The 20,522-nt window shown below is 37.1% G+C and overlaps 1 protein-coding gene across 1 annotated transcript in view; it reads right to left on the bottom strand.

Annotated features, from left to right (window-relative positions):
* The window catches only part of tanc1b (tetratricopeptide repeat, ankyrin repeat and coiled-coil containing 1b), a 184,503-nt gene that overhangs the window by 39,852 nt on the left and 124,129 nt on the right, over positions 1 to 20,522 (bottom strand). The window contains exons 9-11 of the mRNA XM_084420453.1: positions 18,723 to 19,004; positions 17,690 to 17,841; positions 3,563 to 3,794 (exon numbers count right to left, since the gene is read on the bottom strand). Of these exons, the coding sequence (XP_084276579.1) occupies positions 3,563 to 3,794; positions 17,690 to 17,841; positions 18,723 to 19,004 (666 nt within the window). The remainder of the gene's footprint in view (positions 1 to 3,562; positions 3,795 to 17,689; positions 17,842 to 18,722; positions 19,005 to 20,522) is intronic.

The following is a 20,522-nucleotide window of genomic DNA, read 5'->3' as shown; positions in this document are numbered from 1 at the left end:
CTATACATGACGGACCTAACGCGATGATGATGCCAGTTCATCCGCGATGCAATAAAAAGTAATCGCATGTGTGCGTGCATCAAAGAGTAAGTTAATCTCTTTCATTATACTGTGTATTTACACTGTGAGTGTGCGTAAATTGGTCTTTAAAGACGTGATTATCATATATGCAGTAGCGCACGTGTCTGTAAGATAATCCTATTATACGATCGCTGTATAGACATATTTCCAGTGTTAAAGTCATACGGAATACAGATTGTATTCATTTGCATATTGATGTTTTATCAGTGTGTATATTTATACTCTTTTATTCTTGTTTCTCTTTCTAGAACCACACTTAATTAAATACTGTTCAAGTTTGAAATTAGTGGTCTATGAGTGGTGTGTGCATCTGGCTCCTCCTAAACGGACATCACTTATTTGTTCTGATCGGACAATCTTCGGTGGTTGCCACCGGGTATTAATTAGCCCTAGGAGCTTAACAATTCTTTACAGTCCTGGTCAAAAGTTTACATTCACGTCGCAGAATCTGCAAAATACTCACACAACACAGCAGCCGGTTTATTAGGCTGCTGTCACTTTAAGACCTGACGCACATGACACATCCTATTTTCTCTCAACTTTTTACGTTTATTTAACACTTTTAACACTCATTTCAGACTGCGCTTACGAGGATGCTCGACAAAACGGGAATTTTGACAATTTTGTGTTTTTTTTCTTTTGTCCGTTCAAGCGCGAAAGAGAACTCAAAGCACGGCGGTACTTGCATTGAACGATGTTTAGCGGGATCCGTGAGCTAGTGTCCGTGTGCGAGTGGTGGTGACGTTTCAAACGCGTCGAAAGCAGCGAAGAGTTGTAGTCCACAAAGTGCTCTCACACAAAGTCTAACCGTATCAAACTTCTACCCGCTAAATTGTAGCATTCTTCACACGAAAGATTATATAAAAAATTCACAGACAACATATGTTCACATTCATGGCACAATTCAAACGGGACCAGAAAATAATTATTTTCTCCCATTCACTTGCATTGACGGTTTTTCAACCTAGAGGGTCCAGCGGGGTTAGCGGAGGGGGCGGGACTTACCAGCTCTATAGATCCGAGTTCTTTTATTGCGTCTTATCACGCTTGAGTGGTTTAATAGCACTTGAATGAATGTAAGTAGGGCTGCCACTAATGATTATTATGGTAATCGAGTAGTCGGTCAATTATTTTTGACGATTAATCGAGAACTATGATTATTTTTGTGGTAATAAAAATAGCAAACAATAACCTTTAAAATGACTTAAAATACTTATATAATAACAATGAGGCAATAATCTTTGGTTCAAATAAAATATCAAAAGAAAGTAATCATATGGTTTTATAAAACAACACTGTTTAAATACATAACATAATACACATAACATGCAAACTCAGAGCGAGAGTTTTGACTTTTATTTTGAAATCGCGATGAACAGTTTGAGGTATTCTGCTGTTGGCGTAGGTTTATAAACGATTTACCTTACAAATCTGATGAAATGGCGCACATTGCATTCCCAGATGATCGTTATAAGCAGCCCAAACTCACAGCACAATCAGAGGATGAGTTTGAGACGCTCCACGCATGTAAATAACACCAGTTCATGTGGAGCAGCGTGCGATAATGCGGTTCATGGATTCTTATCTTTGGAAAGTGCCACTATATAGATAGATATATTAGATTTAAGATCATAACTTTTTAAGCCTATAGCAAGAGATAAAAACAAAATGAAGAAAGGAAAAACTATATAAATATAAAATATTGATTAAGAAAAACACTTTTTTTTTTCTTTATCATCAATGCCGGCAGAGCTTAAGATTGGTTTCCATCTGGTTTGTCTTCTCTCCTCGCGAGGGTGTATTGATCCAGAGCGTCTTCCATTTCCATCAAACAAACACAGGGTTTGTTTATCAGCGTCTGCTTTTACAATAAAATATCGATCGAGCTGAGCAAAAGACTGGACCTCCACATAAAACAAACCACAATGACCTTGAGATCTCCGAGACTCAGAGAGAGCCTGAGCTTTAAGAGCAAATAAACGCAGGATAAACCTGTAGAGGATCAAGAGGGAAAACAGAGGCTGTAGATGTTTTGTGAGAATGTAGAAAACCTATTAACTAAACCAAATGCCATGAAAATTATTCCTTTCCAGTACTATCTTTTTTTATACACCGGAAACAGGTTGTCTATTGTCAAACCCATTATTCTTTTTGAGAAAAAACTAAAGACAGTCTTATTATTAAGTCTTGTTATATATTAAGTCCGATTGATTTAATTAATCTCACTGACTCAGTTTCTGAGAAATAAACGTGGGCCGGTAACATGAGTGCATGTGCTAACAGCCTCGGGAGAATGGATTTTCTACATTTAATGCAACAACAAAGCAAATTCACCCCATTCATATAATCGTGCCATCTGCCGAACATTAAACATATGACCATCCCAACTCATCCGGTTTAATAAAATGCGTCATTTCATGATGTTCACTTCTGTCCACATAGCCTTCTCTGAACTGTAATGGATGCAGAAGGAAGAGAGCCAGAGGACAGGCCAAAAAAAATCACTCAATTATGAAATTAAAATCAACGACATTTGGAACCCATGTTGGAGTCCATAATGCAGTGTATTTCTGAGTGAAGGAATGATTGAATGATATTGTTTTCTTTGCAATATTGTGCAACTGATGAATTAATTCACAACAAAACCACAAACATGTTTTAAAAGGAGCAGTAAGCGATTTGTTGAACAGAAACACTGTTGAAAAGTGGATCGGATCGAGCACCAAAACACACTTGTAGCCAATCAGCAGTAGGGGGCGTGTTCGCTCATGATGGGGGAGGAGAGTGAGCCAATCGGCAGTAGGGGGCGTGTTCACTCATGATGGGGGAGGAGAGTGAGCCAATCAGCAGTAAGGGGCGTGTCCACTTATGATGATGAAGGAGAGTGAGTGAGTCAATCAACAGTAAGGGGGCGTGTTCACTCATGATGGGGGAGGAGAGAGAGTGAACCATTTTCAGCAGTAGGGGGCGTGTTCACTCATGATGGGGGAGGAGAGTGAGCCAATCAGCAGTAAGGGGGCGTGTTCACTCATGATGGGGGAGGAGAGAGAGTGAACCAATCAGCTGTAGGGGTTGTGTTCCAGCGCAGTGGGAAGGCCTGAAAACGGACACCGAAGTTGCATGGTTTCTGCTCCATATGTGAGTAACATTGGTTTTGCTATGTTTACCATAACCAAGATATGCTGTTGTTGTGATGTTAACTATAATAACAAGACAGTTTTGAGTATAATTGTTTGTCTGGAGCTGGTGTGCTGCAGGCGACTAATAAAAAACTCTTGTATAAACTCTTGCGTACTGCATATTCATTTTTTGTATTTCGCTTCAGCTATGATAAGACATCCACTCATGCGTTTGAGCAATGAAGAGAGGGGTGTGTTTGTTTGGGTTGATTTCAAATACCAACTGTGTTCCTCAAAACTCGCTTACTGCACCTTTAAGGAAGTGCATGGTGTTGGTTTTGATTTCGGTTGTGTTCCTGTACCTTTGCGTAGGTTGATGAGCGGTTGCAGGATCCCCCTGCGGAAGGCACCGATGGGGTCCTGCACACAGGAGCGCAGACTGAGCATGCTCTGCAGGTGTGTCTCTTTCAGCAGCAGTTCTCTGTATGCGGTCAGCTGATGCGCTCTGCACAGGAGAGCAGACACACTGTGCACAAACTCAGGGACCAGACACGTGTACGTGTTATCAGCCTGGCAGTAATGATACGCCACGACCTGCAGAGTGAACGAGAGAGAGATAGAGAGAGAGACAGTTTAAAAACTTCATCTAATTTACATTTACAATCATGGAGCAATTGTTGTAAGTTTTATACATAAGTATATTCCATATTAAACTCTGAAATGGCTTTTTTAAATCAGAGGAACCATTATTTTCGACTGTATTCAAGTAGATAATGCAGGTTTTTTTTTTTTACTAAATAAAAAGAGTTTCTGCAGGTTTTATTAAGGTAAATTTAAGACTTTTTAAAGAATTTTTTTTTAAAGACCAAGTAAAGAAAAAGTAAGGTATAAATTTTGAATCGCTCTGCTCCCAGCAACTAGAATATGGCAATATTTGTTACTGTACCTTCTGATCACAGCAAAAAAAAAAAAAAAAGGGATGTTCTTCCTCTTTATTTTTGTCTTGTTTTCCAGTGCACTTGTCTAAAGATTCTTAAATCAAGATACAGTTACTTGAGATGCAAAATGACATAAAATATTAAGTGTTGTTTTCGGTGAAATTGAAGTTTATGATTAAACCAAGAACAAAGATCTGCCAATAGGCTCAGAAAAATCTACTTTATTCAAAGGGAAGTTCTCATAACATCGATATCATGAGATATTTGTTCTTGTTTTAAGCTAAACTTTAAAAACAATTCAAGAGTTTTTTCCCAAGTAGATGTATCAAAGATGTTTAGATATTTGTATTGGAAACCAGGACAAAAAGTGGGAAGATGCAACACATTTAATGCCATGACTTCACGAATGTAAGACTTTCTGCTCTGATTTAAAACCTTTTCAAGGCCTTAATTTATGTAAAGGCGAATTAAGACTTTTAAAATACTTTTTTATGACCCGCAGGAACCCTGAATGAGAATGTGTCATCATTTTCCATAAATATGCACAGATTTAACAATAAGTTGTAAAAAAAAAAAAAAAAAAAAAAAAAATAATAATAATAATAATCACCTACTGTACAACCCAGTAATATAATATAATATAATATAATATAATATAATATAATATAATATAATATAATATGCAACTGCCATTTTTTGGCTATTCTGTTGTCATCAAGAGCGGTGTGGTATGATGTTTGACAGATCAAACTCTTTTTAAAACATTTGTTTTAAATAATAATAATAATTTTAACATAATTATTATTGGCTGCTGAACTGAAGCTCATATCCCAACAGCATGTGATCTGTGAGCCCTTGAGGAGCTGCTCTAAACTCATGTTGATCTAACACTGCTGCCAAATATCATGTCATGTTTGCACTTGATAAATAATGCAGGGCACAAATGAGAGTTTCAGCCTCTTATAGCCAGATCATTTCTAACCAATCATTGCCATTCTCTACATCCAATAATCTCGCAACTAAAGTTCAGCAGCCTAACGGATAAAAAAAGTGATGATCTGATTCTGAACACAGATGGAGGGAGAAATGGACAAACAAACACAGGGCTCTATGATTTCTGCAATGCAGAAAACGAGGACAAAATCCGGGCATAAAATCGGAATTTACTGTATAACGCGGAATTTCACGGAAATTGTCAAATTTTTGATGAATAAATAAAAAGCAGGTCATTACACTTCAATCAAATCAAAATATAGACGAGTGTCTGTGAATATTAAACTGCAAAAATACTTTTTTGTGTGAATGAATGGTGCATACGCACGGTTTTATTTCATGATAATCAACATTTTTCATCCATTTTTAATTTTAACAGTAAAGCTCTGTTGTGCAGCACTTTGTTTGACAAAAAACCTGTTTCATTTCATAATAAAATTCATGTTTTATGCCTTCATTTGATTGCCAGAAAAAAATTAAATACACAAAAAAAATCATTGTTTCTTGAATTGAATTGTTTTTATGAATTCAATTAATTAGACATTCGTTTTGATTATTACAATTTAATCAAAGCATTAACATGGAATCTAAAAAACTTAAAACAGAAAACAGAATTTGGTATAAAAAATAAAAAAATTGGGGAGGAAAAAATAAACATGTAAAACATGTGATTTTTGTTAAACTTTTAATAAATTGTTGTTGAATTTGTATAAGTTTCATGATTTCAAGACATGCTTTTTGATTACTAAAATTTTATTTAACCATTAAAATAGAGTTGAAAAAATGTAAATAGGATAAAACTCCAGAAAAATGAAAACGCAAAAAAATGAACTTTGAAAAAAAAAAAAAACGTAATGTGGGAAATAATAAAACGGATTTCATCAGGCCCTACAGATATCATGAAGTGAGGCACAAAATATAAACTGATTTCATTACATGTCACACACAGCTAAGCGAATTCAGGTGAGTTTACCATGGATAAGAGTGTTTAGAGACTTGATCTGGGATAAAATCACTGTAATGCTCAACCCTCAAGCAGCTTATTTCTCTATTCACTTCCTCCTGTGAAAAAAATCCCACATACCCAAAAGGAAGAATCATATCTAAGAGAATGCATTAAGTGAAATATTTCTCTGTGAAGTGATGTCCTAACAGCAGAGTTCACTGAAGCTCAACAGTTTGTGTGGCCAGAGTGAGAAAACCTGGCAGATTGAGCCCTCCTGAGGGTCCCCCCTTAATTTGTCCTGATTTATTATTGAAACCTCCATTTGACAGATGGGGATATTTCCCATTTGGACAGTTGGGGTTAATAGGAACGGCACGGTCTTCACCCTGAGATGAGGTCTGGGAAAAGAGCATCAATCTAAAGCTCCTTCAGGTGGAGGGACCATTAACTCGCTCACTTTCAGTGAACACTTCAAAGCGCTGGTTTCAGAGCGCACGTTAACAGGCTCAATCTCTTGATTGCTGTGCCTTTCCCTCGACCCTTCGACAAGCTGATTAGACAATCATCACATCGGATTTAGACAGCAAAAGAAATCTTTGGTTTTGAGACACTAAGCAGCAACTAAACCATGAGCAGAACTGTATAGAGTGCATGTATGACGCCAGAACCCGGAAGTCTAATTCGCCACTGGTTTCTTGGGAGATTTTTCTATTGTGTTTTTATAATGAGGTTTGAGTAAAATAAAGCCTGTGGTAAACATAACTTGATGATACTCTGACATTTTGTTCTACGACGTACACTGCACACACTTCACACCCACAAACTACCTTATTTAGTTAACATACGTTTTCATGTCACATACTCATTTAGTTTCTTGGAGTACAATGTGTAGGACTTGTACTTATAACATCTACGAATGAAGGCAGGGGGGAGGTTTTGTTTCTGACACTTATTGTAGAACATATTGTGATTGTTATTAAAGGTATAGTGGAGGATTTTCCCGAACTTTGATTGAGAGGGGACCCTCCCTCCCGAGAGGGAACGCCTATTAAACGTGTGCACGAGAGAGCATGCACGAGCCTAGTTCTCCTCGTGCACACTCTGTTTACAAGTTGCTGTCGGCATGGCTCATACAAGCCTACTTTCCAAAAGAAGATTTACCGTGTCTGCGCGGTGCGTGACTTGTGCCAGGGCTAGCATCGCTAATCATAGCTTACATTAACTTTTACTAGCAGTGATTTTAAATGGATTTCTCCAAATAGCATGCCAAACTTTACCTGTCGAGTAGAAACTCCGCGACTGAGGCATCAGTGGGAAGCCCAACCTGTGCTTTTAGCGCACGCCAGCGTGTGAAATATTCTCCCAAAAACACTCTGGTCTTGTTTCTTTCTTCAGAGGCCTTTCTCTTCTTGTCATACAATTCGTAGACACTTTTTCTCTTGCGACCCTCAGACATTTTGAAAAAAACCCGGTGAGAACGGGCGAGCTTCAATGAATGGCTGAAACCGTAGCTCACCACACATATACACCTGAAAGTGCGCATGCGCAGAAAGCGAAAACTACCTAGGGACGAGCACGTACGACGGCCTTACGTAAACATATCACCAGAATTGATTGACAATTAGGAGGACCAATAGTCTTGATGATCCACCCGGAAAAAGAAAATCCTCCGCTATACCTTTAATGTTTCCCTGTTTACGGAAAGATAAATACAAATAAAAAAATTAAAAAAACATACGTTTTCAAAAACGAACATAACATAATTCACGTTTTCGCTGTGGGGTTGTGTAATTTACCTTTGTAGAAAAAAAAACCGTCAAAGTATAGTCAAGTTATGTTAAACATTTGGCACACTTCTGGAAGCACTCATCGTCATCTGATCGGTCGAATTCGACGGGATGTCCGGGAGACGTGTGTGTCGCGTTCTTTAACGGTCCCCCAGGAAACAAAGATGCCGTGATGCCAAACCCCCTCATGGAAAGGGAAAACCATTGTGTTAACAACTGTGACAATGAGCGCTTATCAGGATCAACTAAACGCTGGATTTTCAAAAGTATGTGAAGCATGTAAAGTTTGCGGCATAGACCCTTAAAATATGTCCAAGAGTTTTACACACCGGTCTATTATTGTAGGGACATCGACGTTACATTTTCACAGCCCTAAACACGACGCGGAACAAAACCAACTGTGATTGGTTGCTTTACATGTCAGTCAGGCGGCTAATTTAATGTCCTTGTCCAATGAAAGCTGCTATGGGACTCCAGAGCTTCTGAACTGGCTTACACGAGACTAATGCAAACGTGACGATGACGTATCCAACATAAAGTTCAATTGAAGCTCTGGTATAAAGTATAGGCACATTATTATAATTTTTTTAAATAACGTTATTAACCGATATTTTTAGTAATCAAACCGTATTCGCAGGCTTGGGAGAGTTACTTTAAAAATGTATTCCGTTACAGTTACAAATTACTTCATAAAAAAAAGTATTCAGTAACGTAATCCAGGTACTATAATATGAAAGTAATGTAACTGATTACTTTTGGATTACTTCAAGGTCACGTATATAAATAAAGTCAAGCAAGAAGAAATATAAAATAAATAAAACCTTTTTATTTATTAAGAATTTGGTCCAGTGTACAATATTTGCAAAATATACACACAGGCCTGAATATATATTTATGTAAAGGGCTATACAGACATCTAGTGGCTAATGTATGGTATTACAGATTATTTTGTTTTATTTTTAACTAATTTTTAACCAAAAAATAAACACACAACATCTAAAATGTTTACACAATCTACATATTAGTTTATTTTAAAATAGGCCTACATGTTCTGCCGTGATCTTTCTTAATTTGCCTGACTGAACTTGGGGCGTTGGCAGTGGGAGTTCCCCTACGACGTTACCTAGACAGCGAACATCCCGTTACGTGAGAAAAGATAAGAAAGGACATTTTGGGTACTAAAAAAGCTACTCTCCTAATTTCTACAAAATAGCAGCGGAATTTCCATGAATTAAAAGCGATTTTACCCGCAGGCAGCATCGTTTCTACTAGCAGCAGTGATTCAATCTGCGTCTGAGGAGATTGTAGAAAGCTGACCAGCGCGTGGCACACGCGAGTCATTACTGGCAACAGAACCAGGAACTACTGTATAATCAAGCAGCGCTTAATATAGTGTTTATTATGCCAAAATACTTATTTATTTAGTTTTAAATGAAACCATTGTAATCCTGAAAATATTCCCCCTTTTTTCAAAATGTAACTATAATCTGATTACTACGTTTTTTGACGTAACTGTAACGGATTACAGGTACTGGATTTTTGTATCCTGATTACATAACGCCGTTACATGTATTCCGTTACTCCCCAACCCTGCGTATTCGGAATAGTAACGTTACAGAACAAAACGCATGAACAGAAACATTAAAATACTGATTCTGCTTGGAGTGAACTGATATATATACATATATATATACACACATATAATATAATACAGATGACATTTTTGTGGCTGCACATGTCAATAAGTAGGCCGTTCTTAGGCAGAATATGTTGAAAGTCAAAACTGTGTGTGTGTGTAGATTCACCGCCTGTGTGTATAATTGAAAACGGGCATTAAAAAGGTTTTAAAAAGATAACGTTAATCAATTCTCAATCAACACGGCACCAACTGTAAATATGTGAATTAATCAGGCAACAAACTAATGTAAAGAGCTAAAAATGAATCAGCCTGCGTTTATGTGACTGATGCATGCAGGGATTGATTGGAATACACACAATTTCTTGTGCAAAATTCCACACAATCATTTGTCAAAAATGTAGCATAACACTGGAAACCGATTAGCGATGAGCCTCTAATTACGTGCTTTTGTCTTATCTGTGAATACGTAATTTGCCGCTGTCTGCTGCGCGTTTGCCGTCGGTCCCCGAGTCTCGGCGCCCACATGGGTGCAGTTCTCTTTAAATGTGACCAAATGACCACCCTTGCTAACCTGTTGCCATGGTAACACTCGAGGGACGGCAGGTCCCCCGGGAAACACGGTTGATATTTCATTTAGCTCACATTGTGTTTGACAGAGGACAGCTCGCCCTATTAAGACGGAGATGTACCGAGACGCAGCAGAACGGCTGAAACCCAAAGCACTGCGTTTCAAGCCTCGGAGAGATTCAATGCAATATACCATGAAAACACATCAGAGACTCTGATGACACTCGAGCATCTCGAGTCTAAAGAAAACCGCAATGAAAGAGTCTCTCTAAAATAATGCTTAGGTTTAGCTTTAGAAAACACACAAGCTGTGATGACACAGATCCATCAAATTGATATTACTGTACATGTTGCATCTGCTTAAAATATTGTTCAGTTTAAATTTGGTGAAGAGCCTGTAAATTTGCAAAGTGAAAATACACCAAATTTGCCTAATTGTCAGTTTTTAATTGGATGCTTTTACAGACTGAAATAAATAAATAAATAACGCTAACTAACTAATAAATTGAGGGTCTAAACGCTTGGTTCAAGTTTGTATGTTTTGTTTTTTACATTACATCCTTTATAGCCGCATGACAATAACACAAATCAATCATGTTTCCAGAATCTGAATCAATCTAGAGGAGGAGGTCACTGAACTAGTACTACTGTAGTTTATGTATTCAGAGCGTGAATGCAGAGATCAGGACTTCAGAAGCCACTGAGTTCAGCAACACTGAGAAAAATAAAGAGGGTCTTCGGGTTCACGCCATCTCAACTTCAGCCCTCTGCATTTCAAAAGGCTGAAACACGCCGTTCCAGACAACAGCGCTGGCATCGCTCCAGTCAGGGGCGGACTTTACCATTAGGCAAAGGTCGGCAATTGCCTTGGGCCCCAAGCTACCTAGGGGCCCCCAAAATGTCCCATTAACTTATGCTTACGTTTTTTTTTTTTTTTTACTTTTCGCAAATTATATTTCTAAATCTCCATTTGCGAAAAATGCCATCAAATCATTAGTCGCAGAAAGGAGGGGGCCCCCCACCTCACTACATTGGACTATTCCATTATCTCACGCATCTGTGAAAGTGACAAGGCTGTATTGCGACAAAAAACTGACAGAGAAAAAGAAGTGATTGACAGAGTGTACAGAGTAGTAGAGTAAAAAAGAAGCGAAGCTACCCAAGCGGTGCTTAAAAAAGGAGGAAAAATTGCAGAATAAGGTAACAAACTTTTTTGTGATGCCCGCTGACAATGACAACAACGCTAACGATACAGGAAATACACAAACAGAGCAAGATGAGTCTAAACGTGAAAATGAAAAGTTTCGAAGTTACCCAAGTGTCTCAATAAAAGAAAAAAAGACTCACCAAGTCTACTTACAATACTGTAAGTATTTGGGAAAGCTGCCAAAGATGACAAACTTTTTTATGGCTAGAAACAACAAACGTCCAACGCACAGAAAAATCGTGAAGCAAAGAGGACATAGAGACCGACAGACAAAACAGAGCAGTTTAAATTACTTATGATATGAAAAATCTCAGCTCTCAGATTCTGTCAATTCTATTACAAAATTCAAACAATAAATACCGTTTGGAGCTTGTAATGTGACGTGACAGATCCCTAGAGGCACGTGAACTGATCATCTTCGGTAATAACTTACCAAAATGTACATTGCTTATTCATAATATCGACCAATCAGTGTTTTTCAACCGCGTCAGGTAAGCTGACCGGAGAACAATCGTCACATAACGTTTAGTCTAACGTTACCTCAGGAAAGCCATTTACTTACCATAATATAGGCTATAGCATGTTAGTTGACTAGAAAAATAAGATATAAAGAGTATTTAGCTAAATATGTGTACTATATTATTTATTTAGTATATTGTTTACTTATAATTTAATTATAATAAAAAGACATTATGTTTAATTTTAGTTATTTTTAACCTTAAATAATACCAGCTGATATGGCTCTCTGTATGTTCACAGCATTATGCGAGTTTTTTTTTTCTTGAGAAAAATTTACGCCTATCTTGTGTACCTAATTTGTATACAAATGAGTCAATATTGAATCAAATCACAAGAATTGAATCGAAATGGTGAAATTTGTCAAGCAAAAAAAAAAAAAAAAAAAACCCAGAGCTTACCAGAAATTGTACCATGTAAACATTGTAACGTTTCTGTTTAGGAGTGAATAAGTGTATGCAAGGTTTAAAGGGGAAGTTTTATTTCTCCTCTCCAACCTTTACCTGCCTATTCACCATTCAGTCTGTAAAAAAAAGATTTCGCTCTCTTTTAAAGGTGCAGTGTGTGATTTTTAGATGTCACAATATGTCGATCTTCATAGAAGGGGGTTCCCGCGGTATGTAGATATAAATGACTCATTCTAAGGTAATAAGAACATAACTAAGGTAATAAGAACAATATTGCATTTCCGTCAATAGATCCTCATAATATGACACATTGCACCTTTAAAGATCGGATGGGGGGGCCCATACATACCTTCGCCTTGGGCCCCCAATTTGCTAAATCCGCCACTGGCTCCAGTCCCTCCTCTACGAACTTCAAAAGCAGAATCAGACATACTGAAAGCAACACGCATCCTGAGAAACACAGGACTGGGATTCTCTCGTTCCCCACAGCGAGCTCTAATGAGGAATCTGAGGCTGCGTTTACACTGCAGGACACAATATTTTCACACACATTTCAGAGAAATTATACTCGTATTCAGCGAGGATGCATTAAATTGATCAAAAAAGCATCAATGTTAATCAAACAACAAAAGACAGAGAAAAAAAAAATCACTCACTGCTCTTGGCTGAGTAACTTGTGTCGCTTTAATACGAATCAGTGTATATTTAATTAACACAGTGAAGACTGCAGTGCTGATTTCTCAATTTCTTACATGAATGCTCCTGTTAAACAGACCTACTGTAGTTGAACAATTTAAAACACTGTTTATTTCATTTGCATCATACATGTAACTTGCATCTTTGTTCTAATATTTAATAACAAAGATACGGTGATGAAGTAAAATAAAGTTAAATAAAATGTTGGCACGCCCCTATTTTGTTTTGTGAGCTTGTAAGGCAAATTTAAAATAGAGATATTAGTTTGAGATAAACAGTATTAAACCAACATCTTTTCTTTTTTTTTTTCAAGGCGAGACACGGCAGGCAAAAACATCGTTTTTTTTTACTGGTCAATTTTGAGATTTGGGGATATTTGTCTCCAATAACATGTCTTCTTTCAGACTTGTGTTGAAAAAAAGTCCGAAATACACATTTAGGTCTTTATTTTATTACACTTTGTCTGTTTGCGTCTGTAGATTTCTCATAAATTCAACAAAAGTTGGCGTTCTTAATCAACGTGCTGCTCCGCGATCTCTGCCGTCAGCCTGTCATCAGAAGCACCGTTAGGAAGCTCTCTCTCTTGCGTACAATCCTGTCGGATCCAAATATGGTCATTTCCTTTTTATCAGCAACCAATCGTGAAAGTAAAAGGGCTGAATGCGCAATCTCATTGGCTGATGAAAAATCTTTAAAGCCCGTTTTCTCAAAATGACTTTTCTCTCATTCTCCAAGTCCGAAATCTCCACTTCAGTAGCACCGATATACACCAGACTTTCCAGACTTGTACCTAGTTATATTATGAAGACATTTACAGAGGGATTTGTAAATATATTATTCCTAGCCTGATTTATATAACATTTTATTCCAAAAAACATGGCGAAAATTTTTTTTTAAGGCTATTGACAGTATATTCTGATTTACAGGATAACAAAAGTAGATATCCATAAATCCCTCTGTAATTTTTTCCCCATCTAATATGTGAACACAATGAAAAAATAATTTTTAACCTGGCTTTATCCAATACTCAGATATCGTTTTTTAAAATATATGCAAATTAGTGCATATTTGATTAGATATTGCCTGATTTGCATATTTAAACATTAAATTACAGAAAACTTGTAATACATTTTTTTTCTCATCTTAATGTAGGTAATCAACTGTGAAAGTTTCATGGTGATATCTGCTAGTTAAAAATGTTACCCTATTCACCTGTAGTGTCTCGCCTTAAATATGATCATGGATTGTGATCCTGTCCTGAAAAAAATTGTGATATGATATTTTTAGCCATTTTGCCCAGCCCTACTACATCCTCCACCACAAACATGTCAGTCTGAGGGGAAATACATCATCACACTGATCGCGCGGGTCCTCCATTAAAACGTCTGCGGTAGAAACTGTGACATCACCACATATTCATCACAGTCCATTAGCAACATTACTGCACAACCGCATGTGCTCTTCGTGAGTCTGCATCAACACAAGCATCGTCTGCAAAGAGACGCATCTCAAAATGTGCAAAAAACTACAACTAAATGAAAATATAACACATTTAATGTTCTATTCGTCTGGTCCATGCGTTGTGCAAGAGAGATCCTACATCGGTGACACGACTTTGCAGTCGCATAAAACCCATTTCTTTGAACAAAACACATCTGAAATCATCTGAGGACACCGAATGAGCCACTGCGGGGGGAAATAAAGTGTTCTGCACAAACTGTCTAAAGCATAAGAGCACATTACATTAAATGCCTGAAAAAAGGTCACAAGAATATAGTTTCAAGTGGTGCGCTAAGTGATTGCTTAAGATGTTTTAGCAAGTACATAACTTACAATTTACAGTTATATTGATATAATGGAAGCATTTTCATTTTGAAAAACAATGGAAATGCTTACAATTTGTGAGCATTTGTCATAGTTTGCATGCACATTCACAGCGAACAAACCATTTGGTGAACGTTTGGCTGGTTAATACGGTCCAGTAAGATGCCATAACTGCACAAATTTGCAGGTAAAAACTTTAAAGTTGCATATAATAAGTATGTCCAACTTTTTCCGCATACATACAGTATACTCCTGTAAAGTGATATATACTCGTACAGCAAATCTCAACTGCTTGTATCATCGCAAAACGCAACTATATCATCACACAGCTCCTACTATGCTCCTACACTATCTACTAAATGAGGCATGAAGATATGAAGATATTATAAACATTAACTTTATGATTTTCTGTAAAGCTGCTTTGAAACAATGTGTGTTATGAATAGTGCTAGGCAAATTTGACTTGACATAAAAAAAGCATTTTAGCCATATAAAATGTACCGGTAAAAGTATTTTGATTAAATTAAACATATTCTATGCACATATTTCATTATAGTATAGTAGATGGATGTGCTTGTTCTCTTTGAGAGGCTCTCAAAGATATTAAATTCCATCTGCTGTCATTAATGTCACAAAAATGTTGAACAAAATATCCATTGATATCAAATTTTGCAAACATACTTCAGTAGGCACAATGTAAATAAAAAGATAATCAACATGTTCACTGATTAATAAACTAGCTCATTAATAGTGACACACACGTCTTACATAAGACGCTGTCAGCACTGTAGATCAGGCAGAGGTCGTGACCCTGCACCTGTGATTCGGCTCCAGCACACCTGTGCGGTTTTTTATTAGGACCGCAGCTGAGAGATCCAGCGAATGAGCCGCCCACTTCAATACACGCCTGTGTGAAACGTTCTATACATACACGAAGCTAAAAGATAAGGCTTAGTTGCTCCTTTGGGAGGATTCTGTCTAATGACCACAGTTTATATACTAATCAACAATCAATGCTGGAATGTGTCAAATCAACATAGACTGGGTTTCAAGCTTTGTTTTGGGTTGATGCGGGTAAATATGTATGCATCAGTCCTGAAACACGAGCTTCAGCCAACATTCTCTCAGCATACAGCTCATTTTCTAACAGAAAATGAAATTATGGAGTGGCTGCTGCAGATCTAGGTTAGAGTCAAAGACCTGTTCGTCACTAAATGAACGCATTGAAGTATGATCTTTAATAATGTTCTTTTATATGCACCACTATAATAAAAACAGATAGCAGTATTTGCCAAACTATACTTTTACTAAAACATTTCAATGCACAAAAAATGCCAAACAGAGTGAATGAAGATGCAAATTAATCACTGAATCAGAGTTCTGATGAAATCAATTCATTAATACGGGACATTCTGAACCGATTCCCTGGAATGGATCAATATAATAATAAAATAAATCCAAAAAGCAAAACACGCAAAAAGAACTATAAAAGGGAGTGTAAATGGCGAATGAGCTAATATGAGTGATCCTCTGCAGCCATCTACTGGTTATAGTGGTAATTTCATGTGATTTTCATGTTAAAAGTGTTTGTTTTCCACCAGGTGATCCTCCAATAAAGCCTGGCACATTTTCCATGTTATCTCCGTGAATTAAAATGATCTTTAAAGATAATATTACTGCACAAATGTAGAGTTAACCTGTTAACCGTTGCCAGTGCGTCGGCGCACTGAAGCGTTTTTTTTAATATATATAGTTCAAAGTTACTATCAGATTTAATGTTATACCTTGACAAACTATACATCATTAAAAAGATATAAGACTCAAGTTTCAGTATTTGACCACTATTGTATTCTGAGAAACTTATAGCGACAGTTATTTCTTAATTTGTGTCAGGAGTTATGAAATGAAAAAATGAGTCGATACCTTTAATATGAATTATGCGCGTCAGCCGCTTTCATTCATAAAAAAACTCCCGTGCTGTCGTCATGACAGCGATACACAAAACAACGTCCTTCGGGGCTTTTAGCTCAAAAATGTGCAGATTTGGAGAAATATTGATATATTCTCATAGGTTTACATCAGATTTCTATAGACAGGAATAATATTTATTGAATTTATACCCAAATGCGTCGATGTAATCATTATGAGCGCTTGAATACTCTGATACTGTGTTTTTAATTCATACCAATAGCCTGAGGGCGCTATATGCACAATAATAGTCCATATATGGAACATGAAGAAGAGCCATGATCATGTGACATTCCAGGACGTTAAAAATAAAGTCATTTGACATGGTCTTGAAAAACATCCAGAGTTTTGGACTTATTATCTTCAGATTTTAAACATAAAATGTTTAGACATGTGGCTTTAGCTGTAGTGCATTTCTAGATTGCTACAGTGCCAACTTCAATTTTATTTTCATGAGGATGTTTCATAAAAAATAATTTCTAATAACTTTACAAAACTTTGAAGCTATTTATAAAAAAAATTTTCATTATTACAATTCTACATATAATTTCTACATTTACAATAAACTGCCAGGTGTCAGCTTTCAAATGAGATCATACTTGTGCTTTTAGTACAAAGGGTTCATGAACTGTATGTGTTTCAGTTTGGGTATGTCATTTCTGGGGATTTTTCAAAAGTGGGGTTGCAGCTTAACAGGTTAAAAAAAAAAGAATCAAACTTATGAAATCAAACACTGCTTTTTAGTTTAAATGAGATGCCATTAAAACACTCTCATGCTCATGAGTCACAAGACAATTAAGGACTGTGAAATTAGTCTAATAAATGGCCAAAAAAGTGCATTAAATTTATTATAATATTCACGATGCCGATTAATTTTGTTACCAGCAAGATCATCACAAACATGTCACGACTATTCAGTCCTACAAATGGAGTTGTGACGCTTATGTGAGCAAAGCCAGTTTGAATCTGGTTCCTGATGAAAAGGTTTTGTGTGCGAGTACCTTTGCAGCCAGACGTCTGACGGCCTCCTCGCGGCGCCGCTGGAGCTCAGGTGTGCTGGGACAGCTGCTGGTGCGCAGGGTGTTGGTGGCGCTGGGCGGGGGGGTCGGCTGAGGCGGTTGACTCAGAGGCAGATCTGAACTCGGCTCCCCACCTGGACAATATCCACATGAGCACAAACATCACCAGCTGTTGTTATTCTGCTAAGACTAAGAGTCAAACATTAATACACAAACACCATCATTTACTGTTTCTTGCATTTAAAAAGTCTGTGTAAACGCACATATGGTGCTTGTATCATGTCGTAGATTACATGCCTCACAGAAAAATCAAGAATTATGTGTTAATAGAATTGTTATGATTGTTCAGTTGATATTGAAGTACACTAAGTTTCAATGGTCAATAATGTTTTTTAAGAAATTAATATTTTATTCTGCAAGGGCACATTAAATTGATCAAAAGTTACAGTTAAGACATTTATAATGTTACAAAAGATTTCTAAATAAAAAAAATGTCTTTTGATTCATCAACGAATCCTGAAAAAAAAAAAAAAAGTTCACGGTTTCTACAAAATATTAAATATCACAACTGTTTTCAACATTGATAATAACCTCGAGCAGCAAATCAGCATATTAGAATGATTTCTGAAGGATCATGTGACAGTGAAGACTGGAGTAATGATGTTGAAAATTCAGCTTTGATCACAGGAATAGATTACATTTCAAAATATATATTCACATAGAAAACAGTTATTATAAATCATAATAATATTTCACAATATTACTGTTTTTACTGCAGAAGAAACTTCTTTCAAAAATATAAAAAAATCTTACCAACCCCAAACATTTCAACTTCATAGTTTGAAGGTAGTGAATGCATAAGGAGGCTGAACATTTGTTCATAAAACCATTCTTATGTCTCATTTAATTCAATGCAACAATTTATGTAAGAATGGTCTCCGTGCATTTCATGAACAATGCATTGCTGCTCTATCCAGACTCAGGCCTGTGTTGTGAATCAATGTTCAGGACTCACTTTTCGGAGATGCGCTCGGGCTGTTGGATGCGATCTGTCGCATGCGGCCGCCATGGCAACTGAGGGCCACCAGGCGGGAGATGACGGCGGTTTTGCCGAAGCCCACGTTGCCTACGAGGATGGACCCGGAGCTCTCGCCTGATTCGCTGGGCCTCAGGTCATCCTCGAGCTGCTGGAACAGCCAATCGCGGCCCACGAACACTGAGTCAGTGGTGATGCTGGGAACCTCGAACAGCAGCGGCTTGAGCATGATGTCAGTGGGCTTGTACGGAGCAAAGCGAGCTGCAAAACACACAACACACAGGTTTAATCATATGCAAACAAATCAGGCAATCAGGGGTTGTGGTTTGTCTTAGTTTAGGCTTTATCTTCATGTGCTATGCTAGTCCGCCACTGACTAGACCTTATAAGGAAGGATAACACTTCATAAAAAGCTACTTTCCTGCAGCTAATGTTAAAAAACCCTCAATGTCGCCCCTGAGTGAGTTTTTATTGTGCATGATACAAAATATACAAGACCACAATGATCACATAATATAGCACTGTGACATTAAATGATGAACTTTCATCACTTTTAGCAGCTGTTTGTGTGAATATGAATGGGATCCGCTCGTAAACCGTAAACTGTTTGTGTTGATGCGTCACATTAGTGTCATATATGAACTTTTATCATAGTGTTTCTCAATCATTAGGGCACCTTTGACATGAAATAAAGATGTCAAGTGCTTGGTAAGGCCGTTTGAGTTGCTATTAAGTAGCGAAGCTCTCTGAGTAAGCGAGAAAATCCATTCGGATGACGACATGAATGTGATTATAAATACGATCTTCAATTCCTGTGCAATATGCAAATTGCACGGCAATGGAAGTAGATCATCAGCTAATTTCAAGATCAAAGACTGCAATGGGAGAGAGAGCGCCATCAGCACTGGTAAGATAATTAATACTTTTAATAAAGATGATTGTGTGTTATTTACATTAAGGCAGATTACTGGCCACTTGTAGAACACTCCACTTAAGTAACTTCTAGAAGAACATGAAGCTCAGGCCATTGTCATATTATGATCACACTGATGATTCCTCCTTTTCAAACAAGAATATTGTACAGAAGTTCAGAAAAACATCTCCGAGTTCATGTGAAATCTTAAAATGCACCAGAAAAAAAAAAAAAAAGTATCATAGACAGCCTGATAACAAGCCTGTGCAGTAAAAAAACAATAATAATAAAAGAAAGAAAAAAAAAAAAAAAAGAAGAAAAAAAAAAAACATATGATGCTGGAAGAGCTGCAGGATTCTGGATAAATTGAGAATCACGATTTTTTGCTTAAAATTGAGATCACGATTCTCCCACGATCCGGAATAGACAACTAAACAAAATAACGTCTTTTATTAGAGGTTCTGACAAAATGTTAATTGTTTCATAACTTGATAAATCAGTGTTTTTGAACAAATCTCTTGGATGAATGATTCAATGACAAATACATTTTTAACAGTCACTTGTCGCCACCTACTGGTGTAATCGATACAATCATTATTTGAAGCATCAAGTTACTTTCAATAGGTGATTTACTCTATTTTGATCCCTACAGTAGATATCCGAACAATAACATGTATCTGGGTCAGTAGCAGCACGAACGCAGATTTGAATGTCGAATCGTTGTCATTTAGGAATAAGATTCTTGAATCTTGGCGACTGAATCGAGATCACGATCTTCTAACGATTAATTGTGCAGCTCTAGCTGCTGGTCATGCTCAAATAAGTCTTCAATAAAATACTGACAGAGTGATATTTAATATACAGAC

Source organism: Rutilus rutilus, assembly GCF_951802725.1.
Source record: "Rutilus rutilus genome assembly, chromosome: 10".
Classification (NCBI taxonomy): domain Eukaryota; kingdom Metazoa; phylum Chordata; class Actinopteri; order Cypriniformes; family Leuciscidae; genus Rutilus; species Rutilus rutilus.
The sequence above is the reverse complement of the archived record's forward strand: the minus strand, read 5'-3'. Positions and strand labels throughout refer to the sequence as shown.